This window comes from Papaver somniferum, unplaced genomic scaffold (genome assembly GCF_003573695.1).
Source record: "Papaver somniferum cultivar HN1 unplaced genomic scaffold, ASM357369v1 unplaced-scaffold_79, whole genome shotgun sequence".
Classification (NCBI taxonomy): Eukaryota; Viridiplantae; Streptophyta; class Magnoliopsida; order Ranunculales; family Papaveraceae; genus Papaver; species Papaver somniferum.
This window is the reverse complement of record NW_020650859.1, coordinates 419398-434241: the sequence shown is the minus strand read 5'-3', so window position 1 is coordinate 434241 and position 14844 is coordinate 419398. Positions and strand designations below refer to the sequence as shown.

Here is a 14844-nt window from a genome sequence, read left to right as displayed (position 1 = left end):
GGGACCATGCATTTTTTTTTGTAGGGGACCATTAAATGATAGGATGTCTACTCTACAGTTATAAGGGGTGTCCTAGGGGTGTGAGGTGTCTAATTTACCCTCTATCCTAATCATATAGTTCGGAAAAAGAAATCAATTTTTTGTAACCCAACTTTTTATTGGTAACTAATCATTACTAATCATACGAATCACTAATCATTAAGTTCCGTTTTTAGTCATAAATTTAACCGAACTTTAAGTTCGGTTTGATCGGAAAAACATTTAAATTTTTTTGTAACCGAACTTCGGAAGAAAATTTTCATTTTTTTTTGTAACTGAACTTCTTACTGGTAGTTAATCATTACTAATCATAATAATCATTACTAATCATTAAGTTCGGTTTTTGGTCATAAAATTTGGGTAATCGAACTTTAAGTTCGGTTTGATCGTAAAAAGTTTTAAATTTTTTTGTAACCGAACTCACACATGTAGTTCGGTTTGATCGCAAAGAAAATTTTCAATTTTTTGTAACCGAAATTCTTACTGGTAACTAATCATTACTAATCATACTAATCACTAATCATTAAATTCGGTTTTTAGTCATAAATTGGGTAACCGAACTTTAAGTTCGGTTTGATCGCAAAAACATTTAAAAAAAATTGTAACCTAACTTCGGAAGAAAATTTTCAAATTTTTTGTAACGAAATTCTTACTGGTAGCTAATCATTACTAATCATAATAATCATTACTAATCATTAACTTCGTTTTTTGGTGGTAACCGAACTTTAAGTTCGGTTTGATCGTAAAAAGTTTTAAAAAAATTTTGTAACCGAACTCACACCAAATATGTAGTTAGGTTTGATCGAAAAGAAAATTTTCAATTTTTTGTAACCAAACTTCTTATTGGTATCTAATCATTACTAATCATACTAATCACTAATCATTAAGTTCGTTTTTTGTCATAAATTTAGGTAACGGAAATTAATGGCGAAAAAAATTTAAAGTTTCTTTGCAACCCAACTTTTTACTGGTCGTTCCGTTTGTTCGCAAAGAAAATTTTTAGTTTTTTTGTAATAGAACTTCTTAATGCCTTAACGGTAACTAATCATTACTAATCATACTAATCACTAATCATTACTAATAACTAATTAATCATTAAATAAACACATTTAATTAAGGAGGGTAAGTTTGGTATTTAAGAAAAACATTTAGATAAGGGGTGACTTAGAATTACTTATAATGTCTTGCCTAAAATAGAATCATGGTCCTCCTCACAAAAAGCATGGTCCCCAAAAAATGGTTCAAAAATAAATTAAAAAAAAAAAAATTGTCTAAGCCCAGGTTCGAACTGGGGACCTTTTGCGTGTGAGGCAAACGTGATAACCAACTACACCACCCAGACAGATTTGTATTACAGCGTAAGCTTATCATCCAGATAAACAGCCCACGAGCGCTGCGGTTTTAGTATTCCTACGCCATAGCTAGAATAAGCTTAAAGAGCTGTGGAATCACTCAACAAAAAAATGGAGAAACTGGGGAATTATCTTGATGTGGAAGACGGAGTGGAGGAGCACTATGATGTGGATGCAAGCTGCTCCTGGACTCCATAGCTAATTGGTATACTAACAGTAACATTTTGGAGGCAGGACTCGTAATTGTTATTTGCAGAGATTGTCTGAGAAAGCTGCTCTTAGCTCCGAAATTACAAGATGAAAAAAAAACTACGACAAAGTCCTACCTAGTAAGAACATGCTAATATTTTCTAGAAAAACTTTAAAGTTGAAACCGAGTGTTAGAAGAGAGAAGAAAACATAGAAATTAGAAAAATTCAGCCACGTCATTGTCAATTTAGCAGTGGGTTTGATTTGGTGGGATGAAAATAATTATTGTAAAAATAATATTTATAGAGAAATATAATTATGTTTTTTTATTCTTTTTTCTGAATCACATATTTTATTAATGAACCAAAGAAGAAGTTACAAAATGATAACAAAAATTAAGAGAAGCCAACTACATAGGCTGAAAAAATGGAGAAAAAACAAGAAAGAAGATTATTCCTAACAAAATCTGTAGTAAGTAACTCCTTACATTTCAACTCTGGGAAGAAAATTTGGTCTCCCCATGAAAAATTGTCTTTCTCCTACACCTAGTCTTGCACCTTTTTTAGCAGCAGTATTTACTGCGAAATTTATTTCTCTGAGGTTATGTTGAAAAATGACAGAGGATAACTTGCTGACTGCTCTCTGCCATCTTACTTTGACAAACCATGGAGCTTGATTTCTTGCAAAATTTTCAAGTACTGAATTTGAATCAAAGTGAACAATAATGTTCATCATTTTTCATTCTACTGCCAATTCCACAGTACAAACAATTGCATAATTCTCTGCCACATAATTGGTTGCAATTCCTAAGCCTCCAGTAAGCACTCCAACAACCTGACAAACATGATCTCTGATAACTACTCCAAATCCAGTTGTTCCAGGGTTCCCAAATAAAGAACCATCACAGCAAAACATTATATAATCAATTGGAGGAGGAAACCAAAAGCATTCCTTAATACTCTGAAACTTAATAGTTCTAGATCCCAGATCAAAGAAAGATATTATTCTGTGATCATAAGTTTGATTCCAAATGTTACTTTTCATTCTTAATCCTCCTTCAAACACAAGTTTTACAATTATGCTCTTAAATAACTGCTCGGCTTAATATTGTCAAAGTATCTTCTGTTCTTTTGAAACTGTAGCTCTTTAATAACAGAACATGCAGTTGTGGTCCATGCTTCTTTTACTAATGGATTTTATCCTCTGCACTTTTCCATATGTTATCAAAAGATTTAGGAATGTTAAATTCAAAACCAACTCCAGATATTCGTACTAAAGGTGCAGTCCCATAGAATGTGACACATGTTATCCATATTTTTCTCACAGATGCAACATTTAGAAGCTAGTTCATAACCATTTTTAACCATGGCAGGATCATCAACATAAATACCTTGAATTATTTTCCAAACATTACTTGTTGTGCTGGGATGTAAAAAGGTATTCCATATATACTCAGAGCATTTAAGAATTGGTTCTTTATGTCTTAGTAATCAAACCGCCGAGGAAGTAGTGAATTTACCTTGCATATGACCAGTCCAAATGAGAATGTCTTGTTCTCCACCCATGTCAGGTAAACACATAAAGTTAATCAGTTGCTGCAGTTCTGAAGGAATATTCTATTTTCCATCATGTATCAGCTCTGACACCTTCATGTTAAAGTTATTTTTTTCATAGTCACTAAATCCAATCTTGTCAACTAAAGGTGTGTCACCAATCCAGTTATCAAACCAGATATTTATATTATTGCCTTTTCCAATACACCATTTGAGATTTTCTTTTAAAGAACTCCATGCCCACTTCAATCCAGAACAAATAGAAGATAATTTCCAGTTCTCAATCCATTGACCATTTTTGTTCATGTACTTAGCTTTTATAAACAGAGCACATTCATCATTAGAATTTATGATTCTTCACATCATCTTCATTAGGAAAGCCTTGTTGATTACTTCCAATCTTTGAATGCCCAAACCCCCTTCAATGTAAGGTGTACAAACTTTCTTCCAAGATAATATTGTATATTTTCTGACATCTCCATCTCCATACCATAAGAAATTCCTTATAATCAGACTTTAATGACTGATGATGGCCATTTGTATACTGCCGTATTATATATTGGAATACTGCTCAGAACTGATTTTATAAGCACCACTCTATCTTGAAAAGAAAGTAACTTACCCTTCCAAGCTGCTAGCTTCTTTTGAATCATTTCTACCATTGGTTATACAATGGATATCTTAACATTGCTAGGAGCAAGTATAACACCAAGATATTTATCTGGAAAATGGCTTAATTCCATTTGCATGAGATCCCTTATCTTATTCTTCCTTACAGCTGAAGTTCCATCAATGAATAACTTGCTCTTAGTTTTGTTGATAATATGTCCAGATCCTTTTTGATATTTATCTAACAAACTCATGAGATTCTCTACACTCTTCTTAGACCCATTAAAGAAAATAAAAACATCATCAGCAAAGAACAAGTGTGTTGGATGTATAGCTTTTCTTATGACCATTGATTCAATCTTGCCTTCTTGCACCATTTTATGAATACATATGCTCAAAACATCTTCCATAATAACAAACAGAGTTGGAGACAAGGGGTCACCCTGTCTTAGTCCTCTACCAACAGGAAAAAAACCTTGTGGTCCACCATTTATCATTACTGAAATCTTTGCAGATTCAAACAAGGTTTGCAACCATTGACACCAAGTTTTTGAGAAGCCATACATAAAACATGAAACAAGAATTCCAATTTACTGAATCATATGCCTGGGAAATGTCCATCTTCAGAGCCACATTTCCACCTCTTCTCTTTTTTCTCATTTCATTTATCAGCTCAGATGCTAAAATGATTTGCTCTTGTATACTTCTTCCTTTAATGTATGCCACCTGCTGAGGACTGATCAACTTTGTCATCAAAGAACTCATTCTTGTATTGATTATTTTGGTGATTGTCTTGAAATTAACATTGCTAAGACCAATTGATCTAAAGTGATTTGGAGTTTTAACACCTTCAATTTTGGGAAGCAGAACAAGAAAATTTGAGTTAAGCCCTTTTAGTATGAATCTTCTTTGCCAACAAAACTGAATAGCTTGAACAAAATCTTCATGAATTATGTGCCAACAAGCTCTATAAAAACAAGATGAAAAACCATCTGGACCTGGAGAGCTTACTGGATACATACTAAAAATAGCTTCATTTATCTCTTCTGTACTTGGAGTTGCATCAAGCATATGTTGATCTTGTTCAATAATAACCTCTAGAATGACTTCAAGAAGAGAATCAGCTTCTTCAGTTTCTTGAAATTAGAACTTTTGCTCAAAATGATTAACTAAAGTCTCTGCTATCTTCTTTTGGTCTGAAATTATTTCACCATTACTGTCTTCCAGCTCACTTATGAAATTTCTTGATTGCCTAATCTTCAAATTAGTATGAAAAAAAGGTAGTGTTGGCAGAACCCTTCTTGACCCATTTAGTTCTAGTTTTTTGTTGTAACATTGTTTTGAGATGCACTTTTCTAGAATTATAAGTATTTTTAGTCATAACCAATTTATTCAACATTTCAGTATCAGCAGGATTGTTGTCTGATAACTCCATTGCTTTCTTAACTTCATCTTCTGCTTCTTTAATTTTGACATTGACATTACCAAACACACTCCAATTCCAGTCTCTCAAAATATTCCTCAATTTTTTAAATTTTTTAGTAAAACAAAAGAAGGATCATCAACAACTTCTTCATTCAATCAAGTAGATACCAAGTGCATGAAACCTAGATGACTTAACCACATTTTTTGAAATTTAAGAGGTATATTTGAAGGCTTGGGAATACTTGCACTTTCACCTAACAAGGGTGCATGATCATATGCAATTCTCAACCCATCTTTATAACCCCAATCAGCAAATTTTTGAAACCACAAATGATTATAGATTGCTCTGTCCAAATTACTCAATATTCTTTTATTCCCATGTTGACAATTAGACCAAGAAAATTGTAACCCAGACTTTGGATCTTGTATTAATTCACAATTATCAAGACAAGTATTAAATTCTTACATCACCCTTCTATTAGCAGCTCTTTCACCAATCTTTTCTTCAGAAGAAATTATAGAGTTGAAATCCCCAATACCTTCCCATGGTTTCTTTAAATCACTTATGAGCTCCATCTCACTCCATAAAAATCTTCTTTGCACTACACCCACATGAGCATGAATTCCAGAAACAAGAACACCTCCAATACTAACAGTAATCATCTAACTTGACATTGAGATTACAGTTGGTTCTGGATAGGTTTTATTCCAAAAAAGCCATATATTACCTTTTTGATTACCAATTGAATTATGAATCACTTTATTTTGCATTACAGGAAGATTCAATTTATTGCAGAAAGAAGCATTACAAACAACTTTAGGCTCAGCAACGAAAACTAATGAAGGATGAAATTGATTTATCAGAGACCACAACTTATTTTGAGCCCTAGATCTTCTAAGGCCCCTTAGGTTCCAATATATAACTTTCATTGTAAAGATTGGAGGCCTTTTGTGCCTCCCTTGCCTTAATTTTTTCTAAAATTGTATTTAACAGGAGCTTGTTGAGAATTTACCTTAGGAACTACATTTACTGAAGCATTAGAGGAAGTAGTTGGTTTTTATGCTACTGGTTTCTGAATTATCTTGGACCAATTAGTTGTTGGAACCCTTTCTTCCGATACAAAGCCATCCTTACCTATAAGATAGTGCAAAGAAGATATTCATAACGTACACATGTTAACTACTATAATTTTGTCATAAAGACTGTTTTCCTACCTTACTAAGAGGTTTTTCTTCGCACGCTTACATGATTTTAAATTTTCAAGTAACAAACGCCAAAATAATGCCAATTGATGAGTCATAATATTGTCAAAAAAAGTTAAGAACTAACAAAATTTGATTGTAAAAACTATTGCATCAAGAGATTCCATAAGGCATTTCACACAAAAATATTCCTTACTAAATATTTTAGCATCATTTTCATTCAATGATGGATAACTGAGTCTACAGTTATCAGGTTAAGTGGTTAACCATTTGACAGACTAGCTAACCATGATTTCATTATTTTTGAGTAGCGAATAACCACACATTTGGAGGGCCAGTGTTGTAGAATATGTAGAAGTTTTGAGGAACTATAGATCTGTACCTATTGAATTCGTAAGAAAATAGAATGTGATATTTATTGTTGAGTCCATACAAGGTTTTAATCTTTTTGGACTATTCTTAAAGGGAAAAAAGTCAACAAGGATCTGGACATTTTTAAGGCCTACCCAATGTAGTTAATTTCGGATTCTGGTTCATCTCGGTCGGGATCGAGACATTGGGACAACTTTATCTCGGGGAGATTCTCGGTAAGGTGCTCGATGAAATCTCGGAATACTACCGAAAATTCTTTTCAAAATTTATACATATAATATGTATATCAAGCATTATTCAAATGTTTTCACATATAATTGCGTGTAAATACCACCAATTTATTAAAATAGAAACAAGACTTTATTCAAACTTCCGGCTAATTTCGGCCTAGTCACCCGAGATTCAACCAAAAAATCCAAACGATTCCATCCAATTCCGGCCAAATTCCGTCTCGGTGGAATTAAGCATTTCGTTAATTTGAAAGCCGAAACAAGAATTTCCGGCGAGAAGATGGTCGAGATTAGCCACATCGGGCCTACCCAACTATTCAGGACGAATGAACTCAGATGATGTAATCTTTTTATTAACTAACCTTTTCCAATGTTTTGATTTTGCACGGTCACTAAAATAAAGGAAATTCAGAAATGCAGTATCATCTCAAACAAATATTAAGTCTAATATCCAAATGCTGGATAAAGTGAGTGACACGACAAATATTAAGTTTAATATCCAAATGCTGGAAAATGCATATCAAATAAAAATTATGCGCTGCCGTATTAATCCCTAGTCAAAAAATATAGTACAAACGATTTATGAGCTTATTTTTATCAAAAGTATTGGGAATACCACTAGATTTTAAAACCATGTTGATCGTCTCCGCCATAATTTTAAGACAGTGGATAATATATTTTTACCCTTAGCAAGACTTTTGATTATGCAAGCGATAGATTTTGGCGCAACAAAAAATAAATAAAAAAAACAAATGTTTTTGTCTAAGCCCAGGTTCGAACTGGGGACCTTTTGCGTGTGAGGCAAACGTGATAACCAACTACACCACCCAGACATTTGTTGTTAAAGCTTCACCAAAATCTATATTACAGTGTAAGCTTATCATCCAAATAGACAGCCCACAAGCGCTGCAGTTTTAGCATTCCTAAACGAACAACACTTGTACAAGACTAAATTTAAGGCGCTTTCATTTGTATTTAATAATTACAGACACTTAGAACAATCATTGAGGCTCTTCAACTACCTGAGGAGGTCCTGAACATAGGAAGGCCAACCGGAAGGTGCTCCCAGTTAAGACTTGGCACCAACAGTTGCACAAAACAGATGGAATTTGCGCTCCGTACCTTTATCATGCGTACCCATGTAATCCCACAAACTAGTCAAGAGCTTGAGAACAGAACAGTACCCCATGCCAGCCATGGAGAGTTTACGATACTTTGGAATGCTGATTCGTGCTTCTCTCTGTTGCTTTTCAGATTTCTTAGTTGTCTTTCCAGTTTCACCCAGTCATGTCTTAGTTCAAGAATTTTTACTTGGCGAGCTGCTATCTCCTCTTCCAAACGGTTCTCTTCCATCACTGCAGCGTTGTAATCGAATGCTGAAGATTGTTGCAGAAGTATGGACACACGAGCAAGCAAGACATTCATCCCCATGTGTTTGCAAGATTTCAAGCTCGATCTTCTCTTATGCTTTAAATTTATCCTTCGGAGTACTGAGCTTACTGCTAGATCTGATGGCATCCACAATATTTACTATTTCGGAGATGATTCCGGCAATGATTCTGCAGTTTTGTCCCTCGATAAGATTTCTGACTGCAGCAGAGCTCGCAGTATTTAGTTCGAACATCTTCAGATATCTCGGTATCTAAAAGCAGGCCGTCAACTACTATTTTGAAACTATCCAAACTCCCGAAGAATTCTGTCTCCATTGCCCCAACACTAGTATGTTCATCATGCTGTTCAAGCTTAGTATTAAGGGAAGGGACCGAAGGTTGAGACTATGCGTGGTTTTCAGCACGAGTTCCATTAGTTGCATTCTTCACTTCAGAAATCATGACGCATATTAACAATGTTTGCACTGATAACAGGATAAGGAAAAATCTGTGACATGTTTTATCGAGGAAGCAATTGGAAGGCAAATTAAAATAAGAGACCAAATAATTAATGATCACCTTGAATTTATAAGCCTCGACTAAATGGAAAACCAAGGCATCTCCCTCAACTAACTTGTGTGCAGTGGCAAACCTTGACCATCCAGCACTCAGTGCGAACCTTGGAGCAACGCATTTGACCGTGTATTCATCCCCTTGTTCATCCAACAAAGCAAGAAGAATGTTCTTTCTTGGCAGATTCGGAGTGCAGAATGCCTTTGGAAGTTTCTGTTAATAGGAAAGTTGATGTCACTAACACAGACATGATTTAGGAAAGTTAAAGAAATTCGTATTTATCAGCCAAAACTACCCACTGACATGTGAACGGAGCAGCTGTTTGATGAAGCTAGGGTAATTTGGATTCAAGCCGGATTGGATTTCTTCAGCTTTATCTAGGACTGCTGATTTAGGAGGCTTACCTATCATGGGCAATAACAAAGACAGCATTTCATCGTTAAGATACAAAACGATAACTACCGATTTAAACACAATGATTAAATGTAGCAAACATGAACTGACCTTGATTTCTTCTTGAAAGAATTGGTGACTGCCGATTCAATAATAAAAGGAGTTTGCCTTTTCAAATCCTTGAAGGGATTTCTTGTTTCTTTAATTTCATTTCCAATTTTTGCTTCAGATTTTGGATTGTTTTCCTTTCTTTGATACAGCGAGTGAGTAGGCATGTGTTCTTCAAACTGGACTAAAGATAACAAAAGCTGGGTCCCGCTAGTGCGTTGCATTTCAACGTCTAGACTCTTTGGTTGCAGACTCGACTCGAATAAAGAGAAGAAGACTTGAAGTTTCTGTTTTTCATTGTTTCCGCATCTAGGAACACGTATTATAACACAATGATTGGCCGCGAGTTATAACTCTAAAGGTGTCACCATCTATAGACAAAAACTCCAACAAAACAAAATGTTCACAAAAACCCCATTTAACATAAACTGTCTATATTATCCTTCTAGTTTAAATCATCCCCACACAAACAAAAATTAACCTCACTTTTAATTTTTATTATATTAGCACCAACAACAATAACCCACCACCAACAACCAGCAACATCACCGACCACCATCTGCCGCCGACCACCACCAGCACCAACCACCGGTCACCACCAACCACCGCCGCCAACCACCACTGCTCCACCAACCACCGTCACCGTCGACCACCACCACAGACCACCGCTGATGACGACCACCACTGCTCCACCGTCGTCGCCGACCACCACCACCACAAACCACCGCCTACGACGACCACCACTGCCGCCGAGCAACACTACCATTATCGCTGGCCACCACCAACAACAACCAGCCGCCACCTCCACCAAAAATGAGTTTCATTGATCAGTATTCAACAAAATATGAAACAAATGATGAAACCAATCAGAAAAAATGATGAAACCAAAATTGGTTTCACCAAAATTAGATGAAACCAAAGTTTGGTTTCATCATAAAAGAAAGGAGAAGGAAGAAAGAAAAAATGAAACACAATAAGATGAAACTTATCATCACCGTCAACTGCACCACCCCCGTCGCCGCCACAACCACCACTACCATTACCTCCTCACTAAAAGTAGTTTCAACTAAAAGCAATCCACATGTGTCTCACCATCAAAAATTGGTTTCATGGAGATCAATATTCAATAAAAAAAAATACAATTTCATCATTTTCCCACATATTGTGATTCACCAACATAACTTCAACGATGAAACCAAACACGACGTCTTCCAAGCCAGGTCGAATAAACTAGGTAAAAATCATGTGAAACCAAAATTTTCATCATTAAAATGTTTGGTTTCATGATAGAAATATAGGTTGGTTTTATGACGAAACCAAATTTGATTTCATCATAATTTGATGAAACCAATTTTGGTTGCATCAGAATTTGATGAAACCAATTTTGGTTTGAACATAAATCTGTCATTTCCCCAACACAAAAATTGATTTCGACGATAAAGATGAATCATCATTTGCTGGTGATGATACATCAGAAGCTGGTGGTGTTGGTGGTTGTAGACGATTGAATGAGGTCGGATCTGCAAGTATTGTGTTGATTGTAGAGGATAAAGGAGGATGAGGTGTTGGTGGCGGATTTGAAGGTATTGGTGGTTTTAGATGATAGAAGGAGGAGGTTGAAGTAGTGATGATGATGTTAATTACGGATCTGGACATAGCGACTGGTTTGATGGTGGCGAAGCTACTGTCGGTGATAGATCTGAACATAAAAGTAGAAGAAAAAGAGAATGAGGTGTTCGTAAAGGAGACGGAGGCGTTCGTGTTCGTGGAAATATTTGTTGCTGCTGGTGTTCGTGGAAATATTTGTTGCTGCTGGTGGTGGGGAGATGGAGACGTAAGAAAGAAGAAGAAGAAGAAGAAGATAAAAGGGTATGTTTGTGTTTTTTTTTTGAATAATAAAAACTAAATTTACTCATTATTATGTGACCTGGGTTTTTGTGCCACTTTTTATCGAAACTGTTTTAATTTATTAAAAATAATATGGTTGGATTTTTTGTACCACAAAATTGGTCACCTAAATATTTTTTGTACCAAAATAGCTAAGCCCACGTTTGAACTTGGGTGTGCCGTGTGAAGTTCTAAGAGGGAGCATTTGACCCGTTGGATTTTATCGGGATCAACCGTGTTTGTGCGGATTGTTTGTTAATAAAGCATTTCTTGTTGTCTGGACTCTGGACCAAAACATTTTTACCAATAATTATTTAAAATTATGGAGATAGAGTAATAAGACATAAATACATGTAATGTCTTTTTACTTGCATAACAAAGAATTTTATGGTTTTTTCTCTTCCCATTAAAGTGTCTAACAAGGAGACGATGGGAGGATGAAGAAAGAAAACGTGAAGTTTTGGTATTTGATTGTTTTCTCTTTCACAACGTAATTTATAACACTGACCCAAACACACCACCAATTGGCGTTGAACAAAATAATTTATATACAAACAAGCCTACTTTTAAAAAACGGAGGGAGCAAAAAATAAAACTAAAGAATGTCTAAGACCGGGTTACCATTAGTGTGACTAACGTGATAACCAACTACACCACCCAGAAACGTGCTGCTGGGGTTGCACCAAATATCCACTCACGTTCCTAGTTTCAAGTGCACATGTAGGTCTCGAGGTCCAGAAGAGAAGGTAAATTTGAATCATACGGCATATCTGAAGTTACACTATAAATTTTGATTGCGTTGTTACCTGATAGATTTTTCATTTATTATGGCTTTACTAAACACTATGGGCCAAGTTTTAAGTCGCAATCACAATTTCTTAATTTTTGTGATTTTCGTCTCGTTTGATTGCGTACTACAACATTTCGTACTAATTACGATTTCACAATTTCTTAATTTTTTTTTGCATCTATTGTGGTCAGACTAATCATAAAAAAAATACTGTAATAGTTTCTAATTAGGATACCTCATCATCATATTTTTATACCTTAGGATATCTTATTTTTGGTAATTTTTCAGTCATATGTCTTGGAATTGTCAACGGATATGCAAATAAATACTAGTTGATATCTCAATGATGTGCTGGAAAAATAGAACTCCGACGTCTTCTTTCTCTCTTGGAGTTTCATGTCATTTCTTTCCCATTACAGGAGGTTTGATACAATTAAACCGTGGAGCTCCTCAGCCACTTCAATTTGTTGTCCAAGCTGCATTTTTAGCAACCCTATATGCCGATTATCTTGATGCTGCCGGTATACCAGGATGGTATTGTGGACTTAATTTGTACACAACTCAAGTAATGCATGATTTTGCCAAAACCCAGGTATGTGCTCCCAGTTTGCTCTCTTCTTAGCAATTCCAGTAGGGTTCTTTTGGCTGCTGCAGATGACCGCACTCTAAAATGCAGTTTATGGTTTTTTTCCTGCAGATTGATTATATCCTTGGAAAGAATCCTCGCAAGATGAGTTATGTTGTTGGCTACGGACAGCTTTATCCAAAACATGTTCACCACAGGGCCGCATCAATTCCTAAGAATAAAATTAAATATACTTGTGAAGGAGGATGGAAATGGAGGGATACTAAGAAGCCAGACCCTAACAAAATCATTGGAGCCATGGTTGGTGGACCTGACAAGCATGATGGGTTTCGCGATGTGCGTTCAAGATACTATTACACGGAGCCAACACTTGCAGGTAATGAAGGTTTGGTTGCTGCACTGGTCGCTTTATCAGGTAAAGGCAAAGCTGCGACTTCCATTGACATGAGCACGATGTTCTCGAAAATACCACCAATGTTCCCTCCATTGACATGAGCACTTTAAAAATAGAAGCTTTATATTCTTGGTAGCATAGGTATTACCAACTTGTGGTTTGTTGAACCCAAGGTTGTTATCGATAAGCTTGTGGAATAGCTCTTGGTGAAATCCAACCTAAACATATTCATTCTGTATTGTCTCCAACAACCATATAAGTGCTATTATAACACCTGTCAATAGCAACCCTTGCATGTTTACATGATATTATGGTAGTTCATATACTACAAAGGAAAAACTGCTTTCTAGGAAGATAATTGAAAATATTAATACTAAGAATAACTTATCTTGGCTTGTTATGGGTGACTTCGATTTTTTCTCCGTGAACATGAAAAATGTAGTCGCCTGTTAATTGATTCTATTTAAGTTAGACATTTTTGTTGGTAAAAATGAGGAGATTGGTGTAACACCCTGTGTTTTTTAGCATGGCGCATGCTAAAAGATGCGCCATGGCCTGAAATGAAGCTTCATTCAAAGCTTCCGTTGCTTGGTAAGAGGTAGATTGATTTAAGGCCAATACCCCGCCAAAATGGCGCATTATGTGTGGCATTTGGCCAAGAGCCGAATCTCGTATCATCATGATGCAGTAGGCCAGTTGGGTAGGTGGCCTTGAGCTTGCAGCGTAATCATTGCGCATTACGAAAGTTATTGGCCTAGAGCCAATACCGCACAATCATTGTGCATCAGACTAGAGAGGGCTGGACGAGAGAATATTTCATAATCATTATGCAATACATCAAAGAGAATGTCGCACAATCATTGTGCAATAACGGGAACCAGTGTTGCACAATCATCGTACAATATGGAAGAGTGTGCCAGAGAGGGCTGGCCGAAGGAGTGTTGCGCAATCATTGCCATGAGCAGTGAATCAAGCATGTCATTTTCCCCCTAAAACATACTTGTAGAAATTCCATTAAGACATATATAGGGAGGGGTACTTGGTGGAAGGTGCATATGTAGATTATGTGCCAAGTAAGCTTCGTAGCTTAGCCGGAAGAGTATAAATGATGCCTAAGGATCATTTATAGTTGCGTAGCCTTGGGAAAAGGGAATTTGATGCTTAGGCATCACTATGCCATGTCTTGGACCCGATGATGCATAATCATTGTTCATCTTTGACGAAATGACCTACAGACCAGGCCATTACCATTTTGCTAGGCTACATCCTTGCAAACGAGTTAGAATAAGTTGCTTGTCCCTTCGAGGATGAACTACGGTCTGTGCTTGATCCCTTTAGAGTAGGGGTACGTAGGCAGCCTCAATGAGTTGCAGCATTGTCGGTCCATCACGTTGGTCTCTCATATCATCTAAGCTCGGTTGTTCGACGCAAGAGATGATTGCGGCCAGTCTTGATGAGGAAAGTTTCATACCAGCTAGTGGATGCTCATACTTACTATCAAGCCATTCGACTTGGGCATATACCAATGGTGCATTGGGCATGGTCTCGAAAGTGAGCTACAACGATATGCAAGTTAGCGGAACTTGCATAAGACTAAGGAGAGTACGGCATGATCTTAGCCCCTCGACATTACTAGTAGTATAAGTACTAACCTCGACGATGTCGTGTAACCGTATGATGTTGGGATTGTTGATATTGCAAATTAATCTTCAGATACTTAAATTATACTACTAGTAATGATCCTGATTGAAATATTGCAAATTGGTGGTGA

The 14844-nt window shown here is 36.2% G+C and overlaps 1 protein-coding gene and 2 non-coding genes across 3 annotated transcripts; 1 reads left to right on the top strand and 2 right to left on the bottom strand.

Annotated features, from left to right (window-relative positions):
- Nucleotides 1–1307: 1307 nt before the first annotated feature.
- On the bottom strand, nucleotides 1308–1381 carry TRNAV-CAC. Its single transcript has one exon. It is a non-coding gene; the product is annotated as a tRNA-Val (tRNA).
- A 6350-nt stretch (nucleotides 1382–7731) lies between these two features.
- Nucleotides 7732–7805, bottom strand: TRNAV-CAC. Its single transcript has one exon. It is a non-coding gene; the product is annotated as a tRNA-Val (tRNA).
- A 3238-nt stretch (nucleotides 7806–11043) lies between these two features.
- On the top strand, nucleotides 11044–13174 carry LOC113344573 (endoglucanase 25-like). The gene is made up of 3 exons (XM_026588522.1): nucleotides 11044–11203; nucleotides 12513–12685; nucleotides 12791–13174. The coding sequence occupies exons 1-3, from the start codon at nucleotides 11044–11046 to the stop codon at nucleotides 13172–13174; spliced, it is 717 nt and encodes a 238-aa protein (XP_026444307.1).
- The last annotated feature ends 1670 nt before the right edge of the window (nucleotides 13175–14844 follow it).

Coding starts and splice junctions, on each gene's coding strand:
- LOC113344573 (XM_026588522.1), top strand. CDS start 11,044: ATGATGATGTTAATTACGGATCTGGACATAGCGACTGGTTTGATGGTG. Junction 11,204..12,512: donor GGAAATATTTGTTGCTGCTG/GTGTTCGTGGAA, acceptor TTCCCATTACAG/GAGGTTTGATACAATTAAAC. Junction 12,686..12,790: donor ATGATTTTGCCAAAACCCAG/GTATGTGCTCCC, acceptor TTTTTCCTGCAG/ATTGATTATATCCTTGGAAA.